The following is a 21,125-nucleotide window of genomic DNA, read 5'->3' on the forward strand; positions in this document are numbered from 1 at the left end:
AAAATATATATAGAAAACATTTAATAAACACTTTCAGTACAAGATACAAATTTTATTCTAAAAGCATTCAGATTTCAGAAAGTGAAAGTGAAGTCGTTCAGTCACGTCCGACTCTTTGAGACCCCATGGACTGTAGCCTACCAGGTTCCTACGTCCATGGGATTTTCCAGGCAAGAATACTGGAATGGGTTGCCATTTCCTTCTCCAGGAGATCTTCCCAACCCAGGGATTGAACCCGGGGCCTCCAGCATTGTAGGCAGACGCTTTACCGTCTGAGAGGGCTACTATTCCTTGAACATGAACTTGGCAAACTCTGGGAGATGGTGAGGGACAGGGAAGCCTGGCATGCTGCAGTCCATGGGGTTGCAAAAAGTCAGATGTCACTCAGTGACTTATTAACAACACTATTCCTTGGTACCATCATATTTCAAACACTGGAGGCATTCCTAATGTTCCATTCACAAATAATGAAATCTGCAGTGACTCCTGCTGTGAATAAAATCAAGGAGAAAGGTGCCAGTATATTAGGTTCTATGCTTAAAAGATCTGCAGACCTATCCTATTCTTTTCAAAGCAAAAAATGTGGCCGTCTCTCTGGCCAGGTAGGTCCACATCGCACTGCAGCAAATGCCTGTAAGTCACGTGACCTTTTTTCCTCTCGAGAGGAAAGCAACGAAGTCAGGACACAGCTGTGTGCAACTCTGTAACTGAGGACCCTGGGAGGGGTGGGCCCTTGCAGGGCTAGTGTCACAATACCGTACGAGAGAGTTCACATTAGAAGAGTATTTCTTCTGCATAAAGCTGCCCTGCTGTCCTCTTCAGAGTTATTTTGAAAAAGGTAGTCTGTATTTTTAACTTTATAGGTTAAGTCGGTTTATTGAGCTCTTTTTATACTAAAGAAGGCACTGGTTTCAGCTGTGCGCTGGAAAGGCAGCAGAGAAAATTTCCACTACGAAGGTAATCAACACAAGTATGTTTGCTGCCTGGACACTTGAATTTGCAACCCTTCCATTCTGTGTACCTTTGGTTCCTACCGTAGTCCCCAGTACACAGCGGCCCTTGACAGGGTGTAGAATAATCATCACAGTACACGTGTGATAAGTTATGTAAAATCCACTTCTGATCCGGTGGAGGATCCCCGCCCAATCTCCTTGCACCGCTGCCTTCGCGAGGGCAATCAGAATTAATACACTCAGGTTTTCCCAAAAATAAAGAGTCCACGGGGTTCCCAGGCTACGCCGACTTGGGAGGCCACCCACTGAGGGTCGGCTCTGCCTGAAACCCAGCTGCAGCTGGCGAGAGCGCCGCGTTGCCGCGGGTCCCGGTCTCCGACCAAAGCGGGGGCGCTACGTGGAAGTTGACCTTGCCCCGGGGCTGGAGGCTGCGGCCGCCGCGGCCGCACTCGGTCCTCCGCGATCCCATGTTCCCCTGCACCCCGGACACGTCCGGCGGCTCTGCAGGGCCTTTCTACCCTATCACGGCGCCTCTCTATGGTCCATAGACGCGTTCCTAGTGGGTGTCATGGCGGCCGGCGTCGAGTTGGCAGGAGTTGCCCACGGAACTGGGGAAAGTCACTAAAGCAGCAGCAGAAGTGGCCTAATCCGGATGGTGGGAAGTCGTGAGAATGAGTGGAGGCCCACGGGGGTGACTGTGTCGCTGAAGGCAGGCCCCTGGTAAAGGCTCAGGCCAGGCCTTTGCGTTTCTAATCAGAACCCGGCGGTTGGTGGGAGCCCCCGAAACCGGCGTGGATTGGGAACCGTTCCGCAGTCGTGTTCTCGATTCCTGATTGTTGGAGAGTTCTACGGAGGCAGCGGTTCGAGGACATTTGGCCGAGTAGTCCGACGACGCTGGCCGCTTTTCTCGGAGCAGAGCCGACCTTCTCTAACCCGCAGCGATGTCGTCCTGGCTTGGGGGCCTCGGCTCCGGCTTGGGCCAGTCCCTGGGTCAGGTCGGGGGCAGCCTGGTTTCCCTCACTGGCCAGATTTCAAACTTTACGAAGGATATGCTGATGGAGGGCACGGAGGAAGTGGAAGGTAACAGCTGGGGCGATGGAGGGAGGGGTTTATTGGGACCCTGGGCGCATCCGTTTGGTCCCCAAGTCCATCTGTCATGAGACGCAGACAGGTCTAGAAAAGTGTCACTCCGCCCTTTTTCCTTTACATTTCTCCTTTTCCCTCTTAAGTGATTTTCTCTAACGAGAGACCACTAGGGTAGGGGAAAGAGTTCCGGTGGTTCTCCTTTGTACTCGGGATAGCTCAGAGCAGAGTGAAACTGCCCTTACATCGCGTAGAGTTTATCTTTCTTTGGTTCATCCACACCCACCGCTTACTTTGGCCTTAACTTGGAGGCGGAACTGATTTTGATCCTCTTCCTTTATACCGACATAGTTTAAAGAATTATTTGTATTATGACACGTAGTCACTTTTTTTGGTGGGAGGGGATTTCTTCGATTTTCGTAACTTAATAAAAAATATTTAGTGGCTCTTACTCTTTCTCACTTGAATATATGTTAGTGAAACATGGGTATGGCTTTCCTATTTTATATTTTTGCTTATTCTGATGGCACATTACAGCGTCTCAGCTGAGAGTGTATTTTCATGCCTAATTGCCCAATGCCTCCCATATTGCTCAGGAGAGCAAGGAAGGTAACCCTCTTCTTTGGGTCCCTTTAGCAACCTTAACTCATTTTTGAGGACAACAATGAGGACTTTTGTTTTACTAATGAATAGTGACCAGGAGTTACATGGTAATCAATGATTAAGTTAATTGCTGTTTTGATTTCTTGATACTTCTTTCATCAAGTAGTATTTAGATCAAAAGAATTCTTTAATTTCAATCTAGGTCTGCCACCAGAGAGGGTGGTCTTTTGGGTGAGAGCAGTTCCTTTGCTAGTTGTTTGTTGTAAATAAATTAGCATTCTGGTTTAATTTTTTAATACTGATTTAATTGAGTATGCATGTTTATTTCCTTGAAATAGAGAAAGATAATTTGATTTAGAAAGATAGTTTCTATATTTAGGATTTCTGTGGGGTCTATTTAGAAGGGAAGAAGATTGGGTAGCTGCTGTTAAATGGTAGCTGGTACCATTTAACTGCTTGGGGTATCCCTGGGGTGGGGGGGTACATCAGGTGGGACGGGTTGGGTTGGGCGTTAAAGGGATTCTTCCTGTGTTCAGGAAATGATCATGTGACATTGAGGGCTGGCTAACTGGGGAATGCCTAGTCTCTTGTTGTTTCCTAGACAGGGGAAAACAGTTGACTATTTCTTTGACCCTAAGCCAGGAACTGCGCACTTGCCCCTCCAACTTGGATGTCCTACAGGCTTAAGGTGGAATTCATTTTGTTTTTCCCACCAAATGTGCTCCCGTAGTCTCACTTTTAATGGTTTCACCATCTGCGCGTTCTCCAAAACTTAGAAATCTCCATCACATTGTTTTGCCTCTTTTTTCTCCTACTTTCAGTTGGCCACCAAATCTTGTTCATCTGGTGCCTGGAGTGTTTCTTGTATCTGCCCTGTCCTGTATTCCTCCTCCTGCTTTAGTCCCCTTCCCCGTTATCCGTCCCACACACTCTTTCTCTTTCTTGTCCTGGCGCTTGTTTCCTCCTCCTTTATTCCATATTCTGTTGTGGTACCAGTTCTGTTCCGTTCCGTCGCTCAGTCGTGTCCGACTCTTTGCGACCCCGTGGACTGTAGCCTACCAGGCTTCTCTGTCCATGGGATTCTCCAGGCAAGAATACTGGAGTGGGTTACCGTTTCCTTCTCCAGGGCATCTTCCCGACCCAGGGATCGAACCCGGGTCTCCCGCATTGGGGGCAGATGCTTTAACCTCTGAGCCACTGTGTTACCAGTTACTTTTCTAAAAACAAATGTGCTTTAAAAATCTCTTGACTCTGTACTTACGGGATAAAACTCAAACGTCTTAACTTGGGGGAACCAAAAACCTATCCTATCTGGGTTCAACCTGTCTCTCTCAGTCTTATCTCTTGTTCCCTTCCCCTTCTCTCTCAATAGCCACATAGACATACATTGATATACACAAGCATGCTTGCACCAGGACTTCTGAACAGGGAACTTTGTGAGGTACCTACACAGCTCCAAGCCTATGCGTGGAAAGCCCTTCCTTTTTACCTCTTCCTCTACCCTCCTTTGCCTGGGAAACAGCTTTTCCTGCACGACCCTGCTGACCTGTCAGGCACCTGGGGAAACCATTCTCACTCCGTGGCAGGCCGAGTCGCTTGTGTCTGATGGAACTTTGTGGCTCTCTCTGACAGCTCCGTTTCGTTTATTCTTACATTACTAGTATGTGCGGTAGCTTCCTTGGTGCATAGTACATGCTTAGTAAAAATTTTGCTAAGTGATTAAAAATCTGCTTTTATTGTTTTCTCTTTGTATTAAAATAGGACTTGTTTAACATCCAGTTTATTGATTTTATAAATCATTTAAAAATAGGGTCAGAATTCTGTTCATGTATTCATTCAACAAATGTTTATTGAGTGTCTACCCTGTGCCGGCAATGAACAAGATAACAGTTCAGAATAGCACTGTTGATACAACTTGAAAATTATCTATAGTTACAATATCAGAAAGTTGTTATTCTACCAATCACTATACTGATTTAGGAGCTTGGGCTTTTAAATCAGACATGGATTGAAATTCCACATCCATGGGTTACAGATTGTGGGGTCTTTAGCAAATTGTTAAATACTTAACCTTTAAAAAGCAAAGTTTTCCTATCTGTTAAAAAGAGATAATTATACCTATCATGAAGTTGGGAGGATTAAATGAAATCATTACTGTAACATGCCTAACCTAACACTGTGCCTAGCAAATAGTAAGCATTAATAAATGATGGTTGTTATTTTTGTTTTCCCTCATTGAGGAAAACTTTTTTGGTCTGCGTAACATCTCCCCTTTATCCTTAAAAAGGCCATGTTCTGGGGAGAGGGATATGGAGGGAGGTCTTCGTGACCTTGTTTTTCTTTAATCTCTCTTTGAAACAATTGCGGCTTCTAACAGTGACCTTCCTAAACAGATTAGATTATAATTTGTTCTCTTCCAAGTAGCAATTAGACAGTCTTGTCAGAGTTGCAAGCAATTTGTATAAACAACCACACAAGCATCCCCACCTAGTGATTTTCAAAACAAGAAGAGCAGGTTTGTCATTATTATTTATTGGATGCCACTTGTATTTTCTTTTGATTTAAACTGTAATTCAGAGAAGTTATTTTTACAGTATTAAAGGACTGAGAGTAATGAAAAATACTAATACTTAGAAAAGAAATCTAACTATGTGGAGGTTGATTATCTGGCAGCATCAACTGCCATTTTGGTCCTCTCACTTTCCTTTTAAATGAAAATGTACAAAACAAGACTGAGCTCATTTTCATTTTCAATAACTTGTGTCCATGTTATTAGAAATAAGGGTTCTTTTACTGCATTTTTATTCTTTAAGAACTCATTAATCTTTTTGGTAGTATTAGAAGCAGAAAAAGTTAGTAAGATCTTAAACCCCAGTTGCATAAGAAGTTGGAAATATGTCATTGGGAATTCCCTGGCAGTCCAGTGGTTAGGACTTGGTGCTTTCATTGCTGAGGGCCCGAATTAAATCCTTGGTTGGGGAACTAAGACCCCATTGTGAGGTCAAAGGAAAAATTTTATTTTTGCATACCTTTCATCAAAAATTATACTAAGCAAACAGATTAATTTTCCATTACAAAACTTTAATGAACACTTCCAAGGGGTAAAGGTAGATGCTCTTGAATATAGAAGATAGGCAAAATGACTTATATGACAGTAAACATCTGTAACAGTAGAGAATAGTGATAGCAATCAAGTGATGTTTGTCTTCTGAATTTGTCCTCAGATCAGCATACCATTCTGTGTAAAGCTCAGTGGAATGTATTTTCTTAAAGATGCCTGTTTACTTCACATGATGTTGACCATGTGTTCAGTATGTACCGTTTCTTTTGTGGCAGATTTACCTAATGCCAGGAGAAAGGACGTTGAAGCCATTCATGCAATCTTAAGATCAGAGGTAAGGAAACGTAAAGATTTAGATTTTTCTTTTTTGAAACCATGAGTTATTTACGCTTTATTTCAGTCCTCTCTTTTTAATGCACTTTTTCTCTTCCCCTTTATCTTAGTTTTCTTTTCTTTTCTGAAGCTCTATCATCTTCTTTTGATGAAGATATAATTACATGTTACTGCACTTTTCTGTTAAATATTCCCACCTCTGCTTCTGAATAGTCGAAGAAGGAAATCTGCCAAATATAGAAATGATAGTGACAATAATTTATCATTTCAAGGATTTACAGTGTTTTAATAGTTGAACTGAACTGAATAGTGTGCTAAAACTGCAGTTGTACATTTAAGTGTAATGTGAAGAATGCATTTCTGGTTAATATAGAGTTTTTAATTCCCTAACATTAAAAAGGTGTGTGATATTTGTATGCAGAGAATGTAGAATCTAAGAACAACAAAATAATTTTACCATTTTTTTTCGTTGTTAGTCAGTGCCTTGTGGTAACTAGCTCTGGTCATTGTACTTAATAGGGATGATGAAAACTTGAAAAGAGTTCAAAGGTAAGCGATAAAAAAATGAAAGGTTTTAAATGGCATCTATTGTTAAGTACTAAAGACATCTAACCATTGGGTTGGCTAGAAAGTTTTTTAGATGTTATGGAAAGCCCTGAATTAACTTTTTGGCCAAGACAATGTTTAGCCTTTGACTGTGGTAAGCATGTTTTCCCTTGCTAAGCCCATAAAAAAGAAAATGGAATTTAAATATAAGAAAATACTTTCTGACAACAAGCATCATTGAACTCTGGTCTATATTACAAGGGTTTCCCCGATGGCCCAGCAGGTAAAGAATCCACCTGCCTTGCAGGAGACACAGGAAATTCGGATTCGATCCCTGGGTATCAGTATCCCCTGGAGGAGGAAATGGCAACTACTCTAGTACTCTTGCCTGAAAAACCCCATGGACAGAAGAGCCTGGTCCGCTACAGTCCAGTGGGTCACAAAGAGTTGGACACGACTGAGCAGCTGAAGCGCACACATGTTAGATTACCAACGTAAGATTGTAAATTTGAAAGTGAAGGATCTCTCAAGAGGGACTACTGAAGTTTTCTGCCTCAGTGAGAGAGAGAGAGAGTGAGGGGGGGGGGGGAGGGAGAGAGAGAGAGAGAGGGAGGGAGGGAGAGAGAGAGAGGGAGGGAGGGAGGAGAGAGAGAGGGAGAGAAGGGAGGGAGGGAGAGAGAGAGAGGGGAGGGGGGAGGAGAGAGAGGGAGGGAGGAGAGAGAGAGAGAGAGGGAGGGAGAGAGAGGGAGAGAGAGAGAGGGAGAGAGAGAGGGAGGGAGAGGGAGGGAGGGAGGGAGAGACAAAGAGAGGGAGGGAGAGAGAGAGAGGGAGAGGGAGGGAGAGAGAGGGAGAGGGAGAGAGGGAGGGAGAGAGAGAGAGAGTGTGTGTGTGTGTGTGTGTGTGCGCGCACGGAACCCATGGGCTATAGTCCGCTAGACTCCTCTGTCCATGCTCCATGGAGCACATTGGCATTTCCTGCTCTAGGGGATCTTCGTGACCCGGGAATCGAACCTACATCTCTTGCGTCTCCTGCGTTGGCAGGCGGATTCTTTACTACTGCGCCACTTGGGAAACCCCATTCTGCATCAGTAGAAGATGGCAGTTTGGTGGCATTTAAGAGATCTTAGCTGTAATTACCTAGTTAGTAGGTGTTTTTGTGACAGATGAACTTAATAGCTTCTTTCTTTGTAAGATCAAGATAGGAAATAGTTCCTAGGGTCTCTAGAGAAATCCTTGAGAGGGTACTCACTATGGGCGTACCCAGAAAAATTAGATGGCAGAGATGTGTGTAGTGGCATTAATGAAGCTAAATTTGCCAGTATATGTTTTGAGTGGGGGATGGGGGGTAGTAAATGGGATTAACCTGCTAATGAATGACTGCTCTGTATTGAACTTAAAGGGGAAGATAGAAATGTTCTGTCCCTCTGTTGATTTCAATTCTAGTCTCTCTCCTAGTGTTGTCCTTGGACAGTAGCAGGTATGATTCTAGTGTTCACAAGTATTTATTTTTGGTATAATGTATCCCTAAGTGATAGTCAACTTCCTTGTTTGGTGCTTATTCAGAGTACTGTGAGCTACTCGAACACTAGAGGATAATAGACTATTGAATTTCTCAAAAGCTTTATTTTCCAGGGTGATTTTGATTATACATGATTTCTGCCTTCTGTCAGCACATAAACACTTCATAAAGGTAACACCTTATGTGACTGTAAAAAGAAGGTGAACATATGATTAAAACCAGTAGGAAATTACAATAGAAAATTCTGTTTATTTAGAAAGCTTCAGTATAGACAGAGGGCAGTATATTTTCTAGAGGAAATTAGATTTGCTTACAGATGTTAATATTTGAGACTGATTAAATTAGTTAGGCTTCCTGAGTTGCAAGTAATAGCAACCAACCTAAGCTAATTTAACCATCTGTGCCAAGAAAAATAGTCTTCCCATTACCATCTGGATCCAGTGGACCCTTAATTTTCCTGTTAAATTATTTTATAAATAATTTACAGAAGTAAGAATAAAGTGATAGTGAAAAACTTCATCAGAAATTTCAGTGACCACTTAAAACAATGTAAATTTTTATTCCCTAAGTTTTTGCCTTTAAAAACATGTATACATATGTATGTGTGTGTGTGTGTGTGTGTGTACACTGTGTACATACATACGGTATCCCAGGTGGCTCAGTGGTAAAGAATCCTCCTGCCAGTTCAGGAGCTTCAAGAGATGCAGGTTCGATCCCTGGGTGGAGAAGATCCCCTGGAGGAGGAAATGGCAACCCACTCCAGTATTCCTGCCAGGATAATCCCATGGACAGAGGAGTCTGGTGGGCCACAGTCCATGGGGTTGCAAAGACTCAGACACAACTCAAGTGACTGAGCATGCATGCATATCAACTTACATATATTATTTCAAAAGAGGCAACGTTCTTTGAATGCAGATAACTGCTTATTAACTTTTTTCATGAACTGGACTGTTTCTTGTAAATACTGACCAGGTTTCAGTTACATCTCTGATAGATTTAGATCTTCTAGTTCTTTTTTCTGACTTAGGTCATTTAAACCAATACTTATGAAAACTTTGATGACTTATGATTTTGTTAAAAACATGACTGCTCCATAAGTACAAAGTGCTTTAATTGTTAAATTTTAAATACCAATTAAAGCTATCAATCCACTGAGTTTTTTTCAATTTTGTCATTTGTTTCCTCCTGGTCACCTATGTATACTTGTGTCTTCAGCATTTGTCCACATAGGGACTGTATCAAGTAAATGTTGGTATATAAATATTGTAATGAAAGAATACTGTTATGTGTCCATTTAACAAAATGGGATGGGTGTCTCAGGTTTTTTTTCACAAAATATTGTGAGATAAAATCTTATTGAATGATTAATCTCATGAGAACACCATATTTCCTTTTTGTTCTTGGAAATACATTGTTCACGCCTCAGTTCCTGAGTTTGAGAAATTCATGTAGGATATTGTTTTTCAAAGACTTGTCTGAGATTTTGCTTCTACAATCATTTTCACTATAACCATTAGACTCTAGAGTGCTGTTTTCTGTCTCTCAGCATTTATGTTCTTAGTTGTCTAATTGTGGAATATTTTCCTCAGTTTTCTTCTCCGTTGAAAAGTGAGAATTCTGAATTTCCAACTATGTTCGATGAAAGTGGAAAAAAAAAACAAAACACCCAAAACAAAAAACACTGCAAAGATAGTGTCTCCATTGCTTTTTCCTTTTTAAAAGATGATGTGCTGCTGCTGCTGCTAAGTCACTTCAGTCGTGTCCGACTCTGTGTGACCCCATAGATGGCAGCCCACCAGGCTCTCCCGACCTTGGGATTCTCTAGGCAAGAACACTGGAGTGGGTTGCCATTTCCTTCTCCAATGTGTGAAAGTGAAAAGTGAAAGTGAAGTCGCTCAGTCTTGTCCGACTCTTAGCAACCCCATGGACTGCAGCCTACCAGGCTCCTCCACCCATAGTACTCAGTTATTTCACTGTATTTTATCATTCTCATAGATGATTCCTTCAGTCTCCATTTTCTTGTCTTTTTTTTTAACATAGTTGTAAACAATTGATGAGTAATGATTAATTCTTGTTTAGTCACTCAGTCATGTCTGACACTTTTGCAACCCCATGGACTGTAGCCTACCAGGCTTCTCTGTCCATGGGATTTCCCAGGCAAGAAAACTGGAGTGGGTTGCCATTTCCTTCTCCAGATCTTTCCGATTCAGGGATTGAACTCACGTCTTCTGCATTGTAGGTGGATTCTTTACCACTGAGCCACCTGGGAGCCCTGACTAATTCGATGATAAAATAGCAAAACGTTTCAAGGTACAGAAAAAACAAGATCATTATGACCTCGTGATTATTCTGAGATTTATAAAAGTGCTCAGTGTACCCCTACGGTAATTACAAAATAAAATATTTTTGTTTGTTTTCTAAGTACATTTTTTTCGGAAACTACTAAGAAAGAATGTTATAAATATCAGTCCTTAGGACTGCTCAAAAAACGAAACTCAAAAACTAGAATTGGTTTCAGCAGACCTTGATAATATAAGAAGGGTTAAGCACAATGGGATAGTTAAGGATAGAAATATGAATCTTATGGATTCCGAGGGCAGAAATTTTAGCCAGTCTTTTAGGAAATGGCTTCAACCAGAACTGAACACCATCAAGAATCTTTCTCATTTTGATTCCTCTCTCTTCCTAAGTGAACAATGCAAAGAAATAGAGGAAAACAGTAGAATGGGAAAGACTAGAGAGCACTTCAAGAAAATTAGAGATACCAAGGGAACATTTCATGGAAAGATGGGCACAATAAAGGACAGAAACAGTATGGACCTAACAGAAGGAGAAGATATTAAGAAGAGGTGGCAAGAATACATGAAGGAACTCTACATAAAAGATCTTAATAACCCAGATAACCACGATTGTGTGATCACTCACCTAGAGCCAGACATCCTGGAGTGTGAAGTCAAGTGGGCCTTAGGAAGGATCACTTCGAACAGAGCTAGTGGAGGTAATGGAATTCCAGGTGAGCTATTTCACATCCTAAATCAAATGCTGTTGAAGTGCTGCACTCAATATGCCAGCAAATTTGGAAAACTCAGCAGTGGCCACAGGACTGGAAAAGTCAGTTTTCATTCCAATTCCAAAGAAAGGCAATGCGAAAGAATGTTCAAACTACCACACAATTGCACTCATCTCACATGCTAGCAAAGTAATGCTCAAAATTCTCCAAGCCAGGCTTCAACAGTTCGTGAACCAAGAAATTCCAGTTGTTCAAGCTGGATTTAGAAAAGGCAAAGGAATCAGAGATCAAATTGCCAACATCCATTGGATCATCGAAAAAGCAAGAGAGTTCCATAAAAACATCTACTTCTGCTTTATTGACTACGCCAAAGCCTTTGACTATGTGGATCACAACAAACTGGAAAATTCTTCAAGAGATGGAAATACCAGACCACCTTACCTGCCTCCTGAGAAATCTGAATGCAGGTCAAGAAGCAACAGAACCGGACATGGAACAATACACTGTTTCCAAATTGGGAAAGGAGTACAACAAGGCTGTGTGTTGTCACCCTGCTTATTTAACTTCTGTGCATAGTACATCATGCAAAAAGCTGGGCTGGATGAAGCACAAGCTGGAATCAAGATTGTCAGGGGGAAATATCAATAACCTCAGATACACAGGTGATACCACACTTAGGGCACAAAGTGAAGAGGAACTGAAGAGCCTCTTGATGAAAGTGAAAGAGAGTGAAAAAGTTGGCTTAAAGCTCAAATTTAGAAAACTAAGATCATGGCATCTGGTCCTATCACTTCATGGCAGATGGGGAAACAGTGGAAACAGTGAAAGACTTAATTTGGTGATGGACAGGGAGGCCTGGCGTGCTGTGATTCATGGGGTCGCAAAGAGTCGGACACGACTGAGCGACTGAACTGAACTGAAAACCACTGCAGATGGTGACTGCAGCCATAAAAGACATTTGCTCCTTGGAAGAAGATCAATGACCAACCTAGATAGCATATTTTGCCAACAGAGGTCCATCTAGGCAAAGCTATGGTTTTTCCAGTAGTCATGTATAGATGTGAGCGCTGGACCGTAAAAAAAACTGAGGGCCGAAGAATTGATAACTTTTGAACTGTGGTGTTGAAGACTCTTGCGAGTCCCTTGACTGCAAGGAGATCCAACGAGTCCATCCTAAAGGAAATCAGTCCTGAATATTCATTGGAAGGACTGATGCTAAAAGCTGAAGCTCCAATACTTTGGCCACCTGAAGTGAATAACTGACTCATTGGAAAAGACCCTGATGCTGGGAAAGATTGAAGGTGGGAGGAGAAGGGGACGACAGAGGATGAGATGGTTGGATGCCATCACCGACTCAATGGACATGAGTTGGAGCAAACTCCAGGAGTTGGTGATGGACAGGGAAGCCTGGCGTGCTGCAGGCCATGGGGTTGCAGAGTCAGACATGACTGAGCGACTGAATTGAACTGAACCTAAAATTTAAGTAATTTTTTCCACATTTTCCAATATCTTAAAAGATTGTGATATCCAAATTTATTGAGTTATATTTAGAATATTTTCTGTATTTTTAAGTGTAGTTTTTCAAACAGTTCTAGTAGTGGTTTTCAAAATGAATTTTTCAGAGATGCCTTGCTCAGGAGGCTGAGGTTCAGTCAGACAAGTTATGTGAGGCTTTGGCCTCCTACCTATACTTCAACCATAAGTCTTATATAAAGGGCTTCTTTAAACACTTGTACTCTTAAAAAAAAAAAAAAAAGTTTGTGCCGTTCAGGGGGAACACAAAAGTTGAAACATGTAGTCTAGGTCACTCATTGCCCAGACATTTATTGCCTACAGTATGTTGGACACTGGGTGTATGGAGATGGGGAAACACTGATCAGTGACTTTCTCTTAGCAGAAAATCAAGCTGAGCAGGGTTTTTTAAAAACAATTATGCATAATCTATTAACATGCTTATTGTACGTGTAACTTTAATTGGAATTGTGTTTTAAAAAACAAAATTCTGGGACCTGCTATAGTACATTTTTTTTGTGCATGAAACAATATGTTTTTTATAAGGTCCTGCACATAACTGTTGCTAACATGTTTTATATTTAGTCTTTTTATTGAAAGCACTCTTTTCTTTCCTTCTAGAATGAGAGACTCAAAAAACTTTGTGCTGATCTGGAAGAGAAGCATGAGGCATCAGAGCTTCAAATAAAGCAGCAATCCATGAATTACCGACATCAGCTACAACAGAAAGAGGTAAAGATTATAACAGATTTCATGTTTACTTCACTGCAGTGTATTTAGGGTGGTTTCTAAGAGTTATAAATCACGCTCTATTTAGATCTGTGAAAATACCAAAAGGGTGTTGGAGTTAATAATTCCCAACTCAGTGTGATATCACTGATTTAACAAGTACTCTGTAAGCTTTTGTGTTTATATTACATAAACTAACCTTTGTGGAGTTTAATTTCTGCTTTCCAGAAGAGTAAAAGTGTTCGTATAAAATATCTTCAGGTGTCTATTGTTTATAATTTCTGATTTTATGAAACTTATTTCTCACCTATTTATCTAAATTGTTTTAAATCAGTGTGATTGCTGATAACATTTCTTTTTTAAACAAAATGATTTTAACTACAAATGTTAACATATGCTTATTCGTGTTTACTTGATTTTCCATGGAAAAACAGAAGATTAGGTATTTTATAGTTGACTTACCTGTTCTGTATATTTTTTCCTCTTTAGTTTGATAGAAATAGTTATTTTGGAGGTAGCTTATCTTGCCTTTGCAGTGCCAATAGTATTATATAATTTAACCAATGTTACTATGAATCCTTAAAATACAGGCTGTGTACCTAGGTTTTGTACCTATGTACCTAGGTCATTGAATTCTCTTTAGTTTTAGTACATAAGTGGAATTCAGTGAATGCCTCTATAGAATTGAGCCATTTATTGTTTAATTATTCAGATCATTGGGGTGTTCTTCAGTGTGTTGATTAAATGTTCATTTCTACAATCACTTTATATTTGGGTTTTAAAAATTTAGATGCACTGATTTCTAGTTCTTTTAGTGACATACTAAGATGAAAAAGTAAACCACATTAAAGATTAATATTTAAAGAATTTAAATTTCCAATCTGTTTGGAATTGATTTCATAAAATAGAATAAAAACAACAGTACAATAAAACTGTCTCCTCAGGTCAGATTTTCCTTAGTTGTGGCAGGATATCTTTTGGACTAGGTTGAGTATTTTATAGAAAGCTTATTTTAGTTTTCTCTAGCTCCCTCACTTTCATGTTTTGTATAATCTCTCATTTGGAATGGATATGGCATTATGCTAAGTCCTGTGTTTGTAACTTCTTTTGGATGTTGACTTAAGTATTTCCAGCCTTCAGTCAAAACTCCATTTGGCATATCACAAGTTTTATACAGTTCTCTTCCTGAGTAGAGTTAGATTTTCACTGGCCTGTCTTTGCCAAGGCTAAAACCAAGGCCTCTTTGAATACATGATTTCCTTCTGGGACTAATGGGCTAATTAATAATCTGCAAGGCTTACAGTGAAGATCAGATTAATAAATCAAAGCTTTCTTTCAGCTGTGTTGTGTAGACCAGTACAAGTTACCTGACTCATGGTGCATTAGCCCAAATCCAGCCTTGTACAATCAGGTTGAAAAGATTCTTCCAACAGGTGTTCTAAGGAAACTCAACAGTGCTTATGAAGAAATTGCCTATGCCAAACTACCTGATAATGTAGCATCTCGTAATGGTAAACTGATGTTTAACTGAGCATTTTGTTGCTTTAGTTGATGTATGAGTGGAATTCTTTTCCTCATACTAATCAAAGCATTATCTCTGCTTTAACTGTGGTAATCATGTTTGTTTTTGAAATAAAAGTGTTACGTGGGAATGTTATAAACAACTTGGTTGTTCAGTTGGTAGAGTAGAATCATTGGTAATTTTAAAATATTATAACTTTTAGCATTATGAATATATTAAAGGGTCAGTATGATTATTTCACAGTGCTTTCTCTAAAATACGGATTATAAATGTAGGTGGAAATCAGCCATCTTAAAGCAAGACAGATTGCGCTACAGGATCAGTTGCTGAAGCTGCAGTCCGCTGCTCAGTCAGTGGATTCAGGAGCTGGTGGTGTACCAGCAACTACTGCGTCTTCGTCATTTGGTTACGGTTTAAGTCACCATGCTTCCGGTTTCCATGACGATGACATGGATTTTGGTGACATCATTTCATCACAACGAGAAATAAATAGACTGTCAAATGAAGTTTCAAGACTTGAGTCTGAAGTTGGCCATTGGAGGCATATTGCTCAGGTAGGTAGAATTTTCATGAGTTTCTGAAAACTGAATAAAATTGTTCCTGCTTTATATAGACATTTTGGTATCAGAAAGAACCCTGGACTAGGAAATCAGAAAACCTGTATTCTAATTCTAATTCTGTCAGTGACTTTTTAAATTGGTTTTAGTCAGGTCTTCTTTCTCTGAGCCTCAGTTTCTTCTTCTGTACAATATTTGAAAGAATTTTTTTTTTTTAATTTACAGCAAAAGAACTTTTAAGATAAAAGTTACAAGTTCAGCCATTAAAAGAGATAAAAACAGAGTTCCTGTGGTTGAACTTGCACTTTTTCCCTGGAGTCCCTGAGACTTCCCTGGTGGAACTCAGGGCTCCAGGGCACCAGATTTGAATCTGTTCGTGTAGATGGTGGTGTGAGGTTCTTGTTTGCATTGCTGTTAGTCGCTCAGTCATGTCTGACTCTTTGCAACCCAATGGACTGTAGCCCACCAGGTTCCTCTGTCCATGGGATTGTCCAGGCAATAATACTGGAGTGAGTAGCCATTCCCTCCTCCAGAAGATCTTCCTGACCCAGGGATCAAACTTGGGTCTCCTCCATTGCAGGCAGATTCTTTACCATCTCAGCCACCATTGTTATATGTTAAAGGAAAAAAAATTTGATAATAGATTGGTATTACAAGACACAAACTATTTTGTGTTTTTTTGTCAAATATTAGAATAGATATTAAGTTCTTTCTGTTTTGGACTGTAAACTTTGTTCCAAGAATCCCTTTTTTGTCTTGTATATCAGATTTCATGTATTATTGAGGTAGCCAATGTACTCAAGACCTGAAATAAACTGAAATATTGCTCATACGGACTTTATTTTATCATTGTGGAGAAAAATAAAGTATATAAGAGATTATTTTCTATCTTTTTGTGAGTGTAATCTTGTTACATAAAGGAGAAATCTTCCCAATTAAAATGATCTCCTTGCTTCCCAAGTTGCTGGATATTCCCAGTACCCAAGATAAACCTTAGAGAGGATGATATGTTAGTCCATCTTATTCCTAAAAGGTGATAGTTCCTAAACATTATATGTGTAAGAATAACTTGAGAAATTTGGTGATATTGTAGCTCCACTGTTACTAACCAGAGTTTCAAGGTTAGTATTTTATAGGCTGTTTTAGGGTGATGGAAAATATAGTCAAATAAGTACTCAGGTGATACTGATTATCTCAGGAATACATTCTAAGAAACATTGCCAAGGTAAGAGTTCATGTGGAAAAGATGGATTTTTGGTATGTTTACTTCAGCATATCTTGAATGCCTTCTGTAGGTATAATTGGGTCCATTCAGTTCAGTTCAGTTCAGTCGCTCAGTCTTGTCCGACTCTCCGCGACCCCATGAATCACAGAATGCCAGGCCTCCCTGTCCATCACCAACTCCCGGAGCTCACTCAAACTCATGTCCACAGAGTCGGTGATGCCATCCAGCCATCTCATTCTCGGTCGTCCCCTTCTTCTCCCACCTCCTAACCTTTCCCAGCATCAGAGTCTTTTCCAGTGAGTCAACTCGTCGCATGAGGTGGCCAAAGTACTGCAGTTTCAGCTTCAGCATCAGTCCCTCCAGTGAACACCCAGGATCGATCTCCCTTAGAATGGACTGGTTGGTTCTCCTTGCGGTAAAAGGGGACTCTCAAGAGTCTTCTCCAACACCACAGTTCAAAAGCATCAATTCTTCGGCGATCAGCTTTCTTCACAGTCCAACTCTCACATCCATACATGACCACTGGAAAAACCATAGCCTTGACTAGACGGACCATTACAAGGGGCTTAATTTTCTAGTGGGGCAGTAAGGCATAATAAAAATTAATATTCATATCATACTTTAATTTTTATGTTTCCCTATATCCCTAATCTAATACAATCTATAATAACTATGTGAGGTATTTATTACCTTTGTTTTGCCGATAAGCAAAGTAAAGGTTTAAGTAATACACTCATTGTCACAGTGATTTAAATTGTGCTTTAAACACACATCTTTCAACTCCAAGCCCTGTATTCTTTTTAATGTATTGTGTTCCTTCTTTTAATCAGAGAGCAACTTTTGGGTTTCCCTTTAAAGCATGCTGTGGTAAAAGTTAATAAAGATAAATGAGCAATACACAGCTTTGAATGAAAAGAAAATCAACCAAAAGCCAATACATTAATAGTAGCATTATTAGTAGTAGTAATATTAGCATTAATATTGGGTAACATTCCATTTTAGAAATTACCTTTTAGGAAGCTGCTTGATTGTCATCAAATTTAAATTTTGTTAAACAAAGAAAAACATTCTGCAGTATTTTCTTTCTTGTTTTGTAAAGGTATTGTCTTCCTTAATTAGTTAACAGACTCTTGAATAGTTCAGTTCAGTTCAGTCGCTCAGTCATGTCCGACTCTCCGCGACCCCATGAATCACAGCACGCCAGGCCTCCCTGTCCATCACCAACTCCCAGAGTTCACTCAAACTCACGTCCACAGAGTCGGTGATGCCATCCAGCCATCTCATTCTCGGTCGTCCCCTTCTCCTCCCGCCCCCAACCTTTCCCAGCATCAGAGTCTTTTCCAGTGAGTCAACTCGTCACATGAGGTGGCCAAAGTATTGCAGTTTCAGCTTTAGCATCAGTCCTTCCAATGAACACCCAGGATCGATCTCCCTTAGAATGGACTGGTTGGCTCTCCTTGCGGTACAAGGGACTCTCAAGAGTCTTCTCCAGCACCACAGTTCAAAAGCATCAATTCTTCAGTGATCAGCTTTCTTCACAGTCCAACTCTCACATCCATACATGACCACGGGAAAAACCATAGCCTTGACTAGACGGACCTTTGTTGGCAAAGTAATGTCTCTACTTTTTAATATATTATCAAGGTTGGTCATACCTTTCCTTCCAAGGAGTAAGCGTCTTTTAATTTCATGACTGCAATCAGCATCCGCAGTGATTTTGGAGCCCAAAAAAATAAAGTCTGACACTGTTTGCACTGTTTTTCCATCTATTTCCCATGAAGTGATGGGACCAGATGCCATGATCTTTGTTTTCTGAATGTTGAGCTTCAAGCCAACCTTTTCACTCTCCTCTTTCACTTTCATCAAGAGGCTTTTGAGTTCCTCTGATGGGAATACCAGACCACCTGACCTGCCTCTTGAGAAATCTGTATGCAGGTCAGGAAGCAACAGTCAGAACTGTACATGGAACAACAGACTGGTTCCAAATAGGAAAAGGAGTGCGTCAGGGCTGTATATTGTCACCTTGCTTATTTAACTTATATGCAGAGTACATCATGAGGAACACTGGGCTGGAAGAAGCACAAGCTGGAATCAAGACTGCTGGGAGAAATATCAATAATCTTGAATAGTATCATTTATTTATTGTGTATTATTACTCACTGTCCAACTAGGTTCTTTAAAAGATGCTTGGTAGTCTTTAATAATAATTTGTTTGAGAAACGTCCCCCATTTTTTCTTACTTCCGTTTCTTTTTCTATTTTTACTGAAGTGTAGTTAGTTTACAGTATATTAGGTGTACAACATAGCGATTCAGTATTTTTATAGATTATACTCCTTTTAAAGTTACTATAAAATATTGGCTGTATTCCCTGTGCAAATGCCCCCCTTTTTTTAAAAAAAAGTAACTTTTATTAAAATTAGTTCTTGACATTCTCTTTTATAGGAAAATCAGTACAGTTACTTTCTAATTCTGTTTTTCTGATCTAGACTTCTAAAGCACAAGGATCAGATAGCTCTGATCAAAATGAAATCTGCAAACTGCAAAATATCATTAAGGTAAGGTGAACTGTTGAAACAATGGCTCTTATACATCTAAAATTTGCTTATTTAAAGTATACACCTAAATTAATAAAAGACTCATTTATAAAAGTATTTTATAGATTATGATATTCTCTTTTTTTGGCTATTTTTATATCTTCTCTATTCTTTATGACACTTTTAAGAATATAAAAATATCTCTTTCCAAAGTCATTTGGTATTGAACATTTATTTATTAGGTAGTTTATGTTTCATAAGTCTATTTTCTATTGTTTGTCTTGTAAAACTGTTTATTGAAACAGTTCCAGGGTTACTGAAATTTCAAGGATTAAGGTTAAAGAACACTGACAGGATATACTGTTAATGTTATTTACTGTAAATAGTTATTTTCCCTTCATAGTGGAACTTTACTCGTTTGTATCAGTCATTTCCTTAAGAGAAGTTTGATTTACATATACTTATCACAACTGAACTGAACTGATCACGGCAATCAGTTGTTTTTAACATGTAAATTATTGTCATGTATAGAATTTAATTTCTCAGTGGATGAGTTCCTCATTCAGACCTGAGTTTGAATCCTGGCTATACTAATTACCAGCTGTCCTACTTTGGTCAAATTACTTAACCTTCACAAGCTTCTGATTTATCATCAGTAAAGTAGATATTACCATTGAAGGATTGTTTTTGAAGTTTAAGTGTAAAGTTCCTTGTCAAGTCCTGGCACATAAGTAAGTGCGAAACACTGAAGAATAGCTTCACTTGTCTTCTCAGGAAATCAAGGTTAATTTACAGATTAAGATTCTTGGCTACAAGCAAAAAGAACCTTGTCTCTAGCTAAGTAAAGCATAAGAGAATTTATTGGAAAAAGTCAGGAATAGTCTCTCCACAGGATTGAAGGAAAAATGGAGCATTTTAGTCTCAGGAAGGATAGAGATTGGACCAGCATGAGAAATCTAGGAGTGGGACACAATAGACAGGCTCTCCAGGGTGCGGCTATTATAATGCTTCTGGTCTAATCGGCTTCCTCCTTTGAAAGATGCACCTCAAGATTCAGGTTCCTAGGAGAGAAAAAGTGGTATCAACTAGGGTATGCAACATCTTGGTTGACAGTTTAGGGGTCCCATCATGACTGAGAGAAGGAGAGGCCGAGCAAAAGAACAGCTGGAATAGGACAGCAGCAGGAACAGATAGGCCAGGGCGGATGCTGATCTTGGCGGACTGTGTCATTAGTGGGAGAAGTTCATGCTCACGAATCCTAATGAAAAAAGGCTGTTGCTTGCTTTTTGTTTCAGTTGTTCTGCCTGGTGCTCCCTCATTAAAAGTAGAAAAACTTTTTAAGGCCCAAGAAAGGAAAGGGTGGAGTCTTTTTAGAATTATCCAGATTTGAAGCCTGTGTTTAAACTTTTTTCAGCCTTATCTTGTTCAGAGAATTATTTTTAATAATATGGACTTTTGGACAACAGTGAAGTAGCTTAAACTTATTTATTATAAATAAATGTGGTTAACTTCGTTCAATTTTTTTAAGGAACTTAAACAGAATCGAAGTCAGGAAATTGATAACCATCAACATGAAATGTCAGTATTGCAGAATGCACATCAGCAGAAATTGACAGAAATAACTCGTCGGCATCGAGAAGAATTAAGTGACTATGAAGATCGGATTGAAGAACTGGAAAATCTGTTACAACAAGGTTATTAATTTTGTTATTTTAACGTATTAAATGACAAACCTAGCTGATATAAACTTGGTCTAAGTTCTAAAGAATGAATGAATGACTAGTTCTTCTCATCTGCTAGAAATTTGCAGTGGTACCGCTATTGTTGAGATTCTGCAGAAATGAAAAAGTCCTTTTGCCTTTGTGGTAAATAGTTATAACAGAGATTTCTTTGCATTGTTTGGTGTGTTTTCACTTTTTTTCAGACTCAGATACAAA

The 21,125-nt window shown here is 39.7% G+C and overlaps 1 protein-coding gene across 1 annotated transcript in view; it reads left to right on the forward strand.

The window, feature by feature from the left end:
* The first annotated feature begins 1,285 nt into the window (after positions 1 to 1,285).
* TRIP11 (thyroid hormone receptor interactor 11) overlaps positions 1,286 to 21,125 on the forward strand; it is a 69,998-nt gene continuing 50,158 nt past the window's right edge. Inside the window, exons 1-6 of the mRNA XM_055418397.2 lie at positions 1,286 to 2,033; positions 5,976 to 6,034; positions 13,242 to 13,352; positions 15,147 to 15,425; positions 19,141 to 19,209; positions 20,717 to 20,882. Coding sequence (XP_055274372.2) covers positions 1,895 to 2,033; positions 5,976 to 6,034; positions 13,242 to 13,352; positions 15,147 to 15,425; positions 19,141 to 19,209; positions 20,717 to 20,882 — 823 coding nt within the window. The 5' untranslated portion in view covers positions 1,286 to 1,894. The remainder of the gene's footprint in view (positions 2,034 to 5,975; positions 6,035 to 13,241; positions 13,353 to 15,146; positions 15,426 to 19,140; positions 19,210 to 20,716; positions 20,883 to 21,125) is intronic.

Source organism: Moschus berezovskii, chromosome 21 (genome assembly GCF_049115385.1).
Source record: "Moschus berezovskii isolate FMDL1 chromosome 21, NW_MosBer_1.0, whole genome shotgun sequence".
Classification (NCBI taxonomy): Eukaryota; Metazoa; Chordata; class Mammalia; order Artiodactyla; family Moschidae; genus Moschus; species Moschus berezovskii.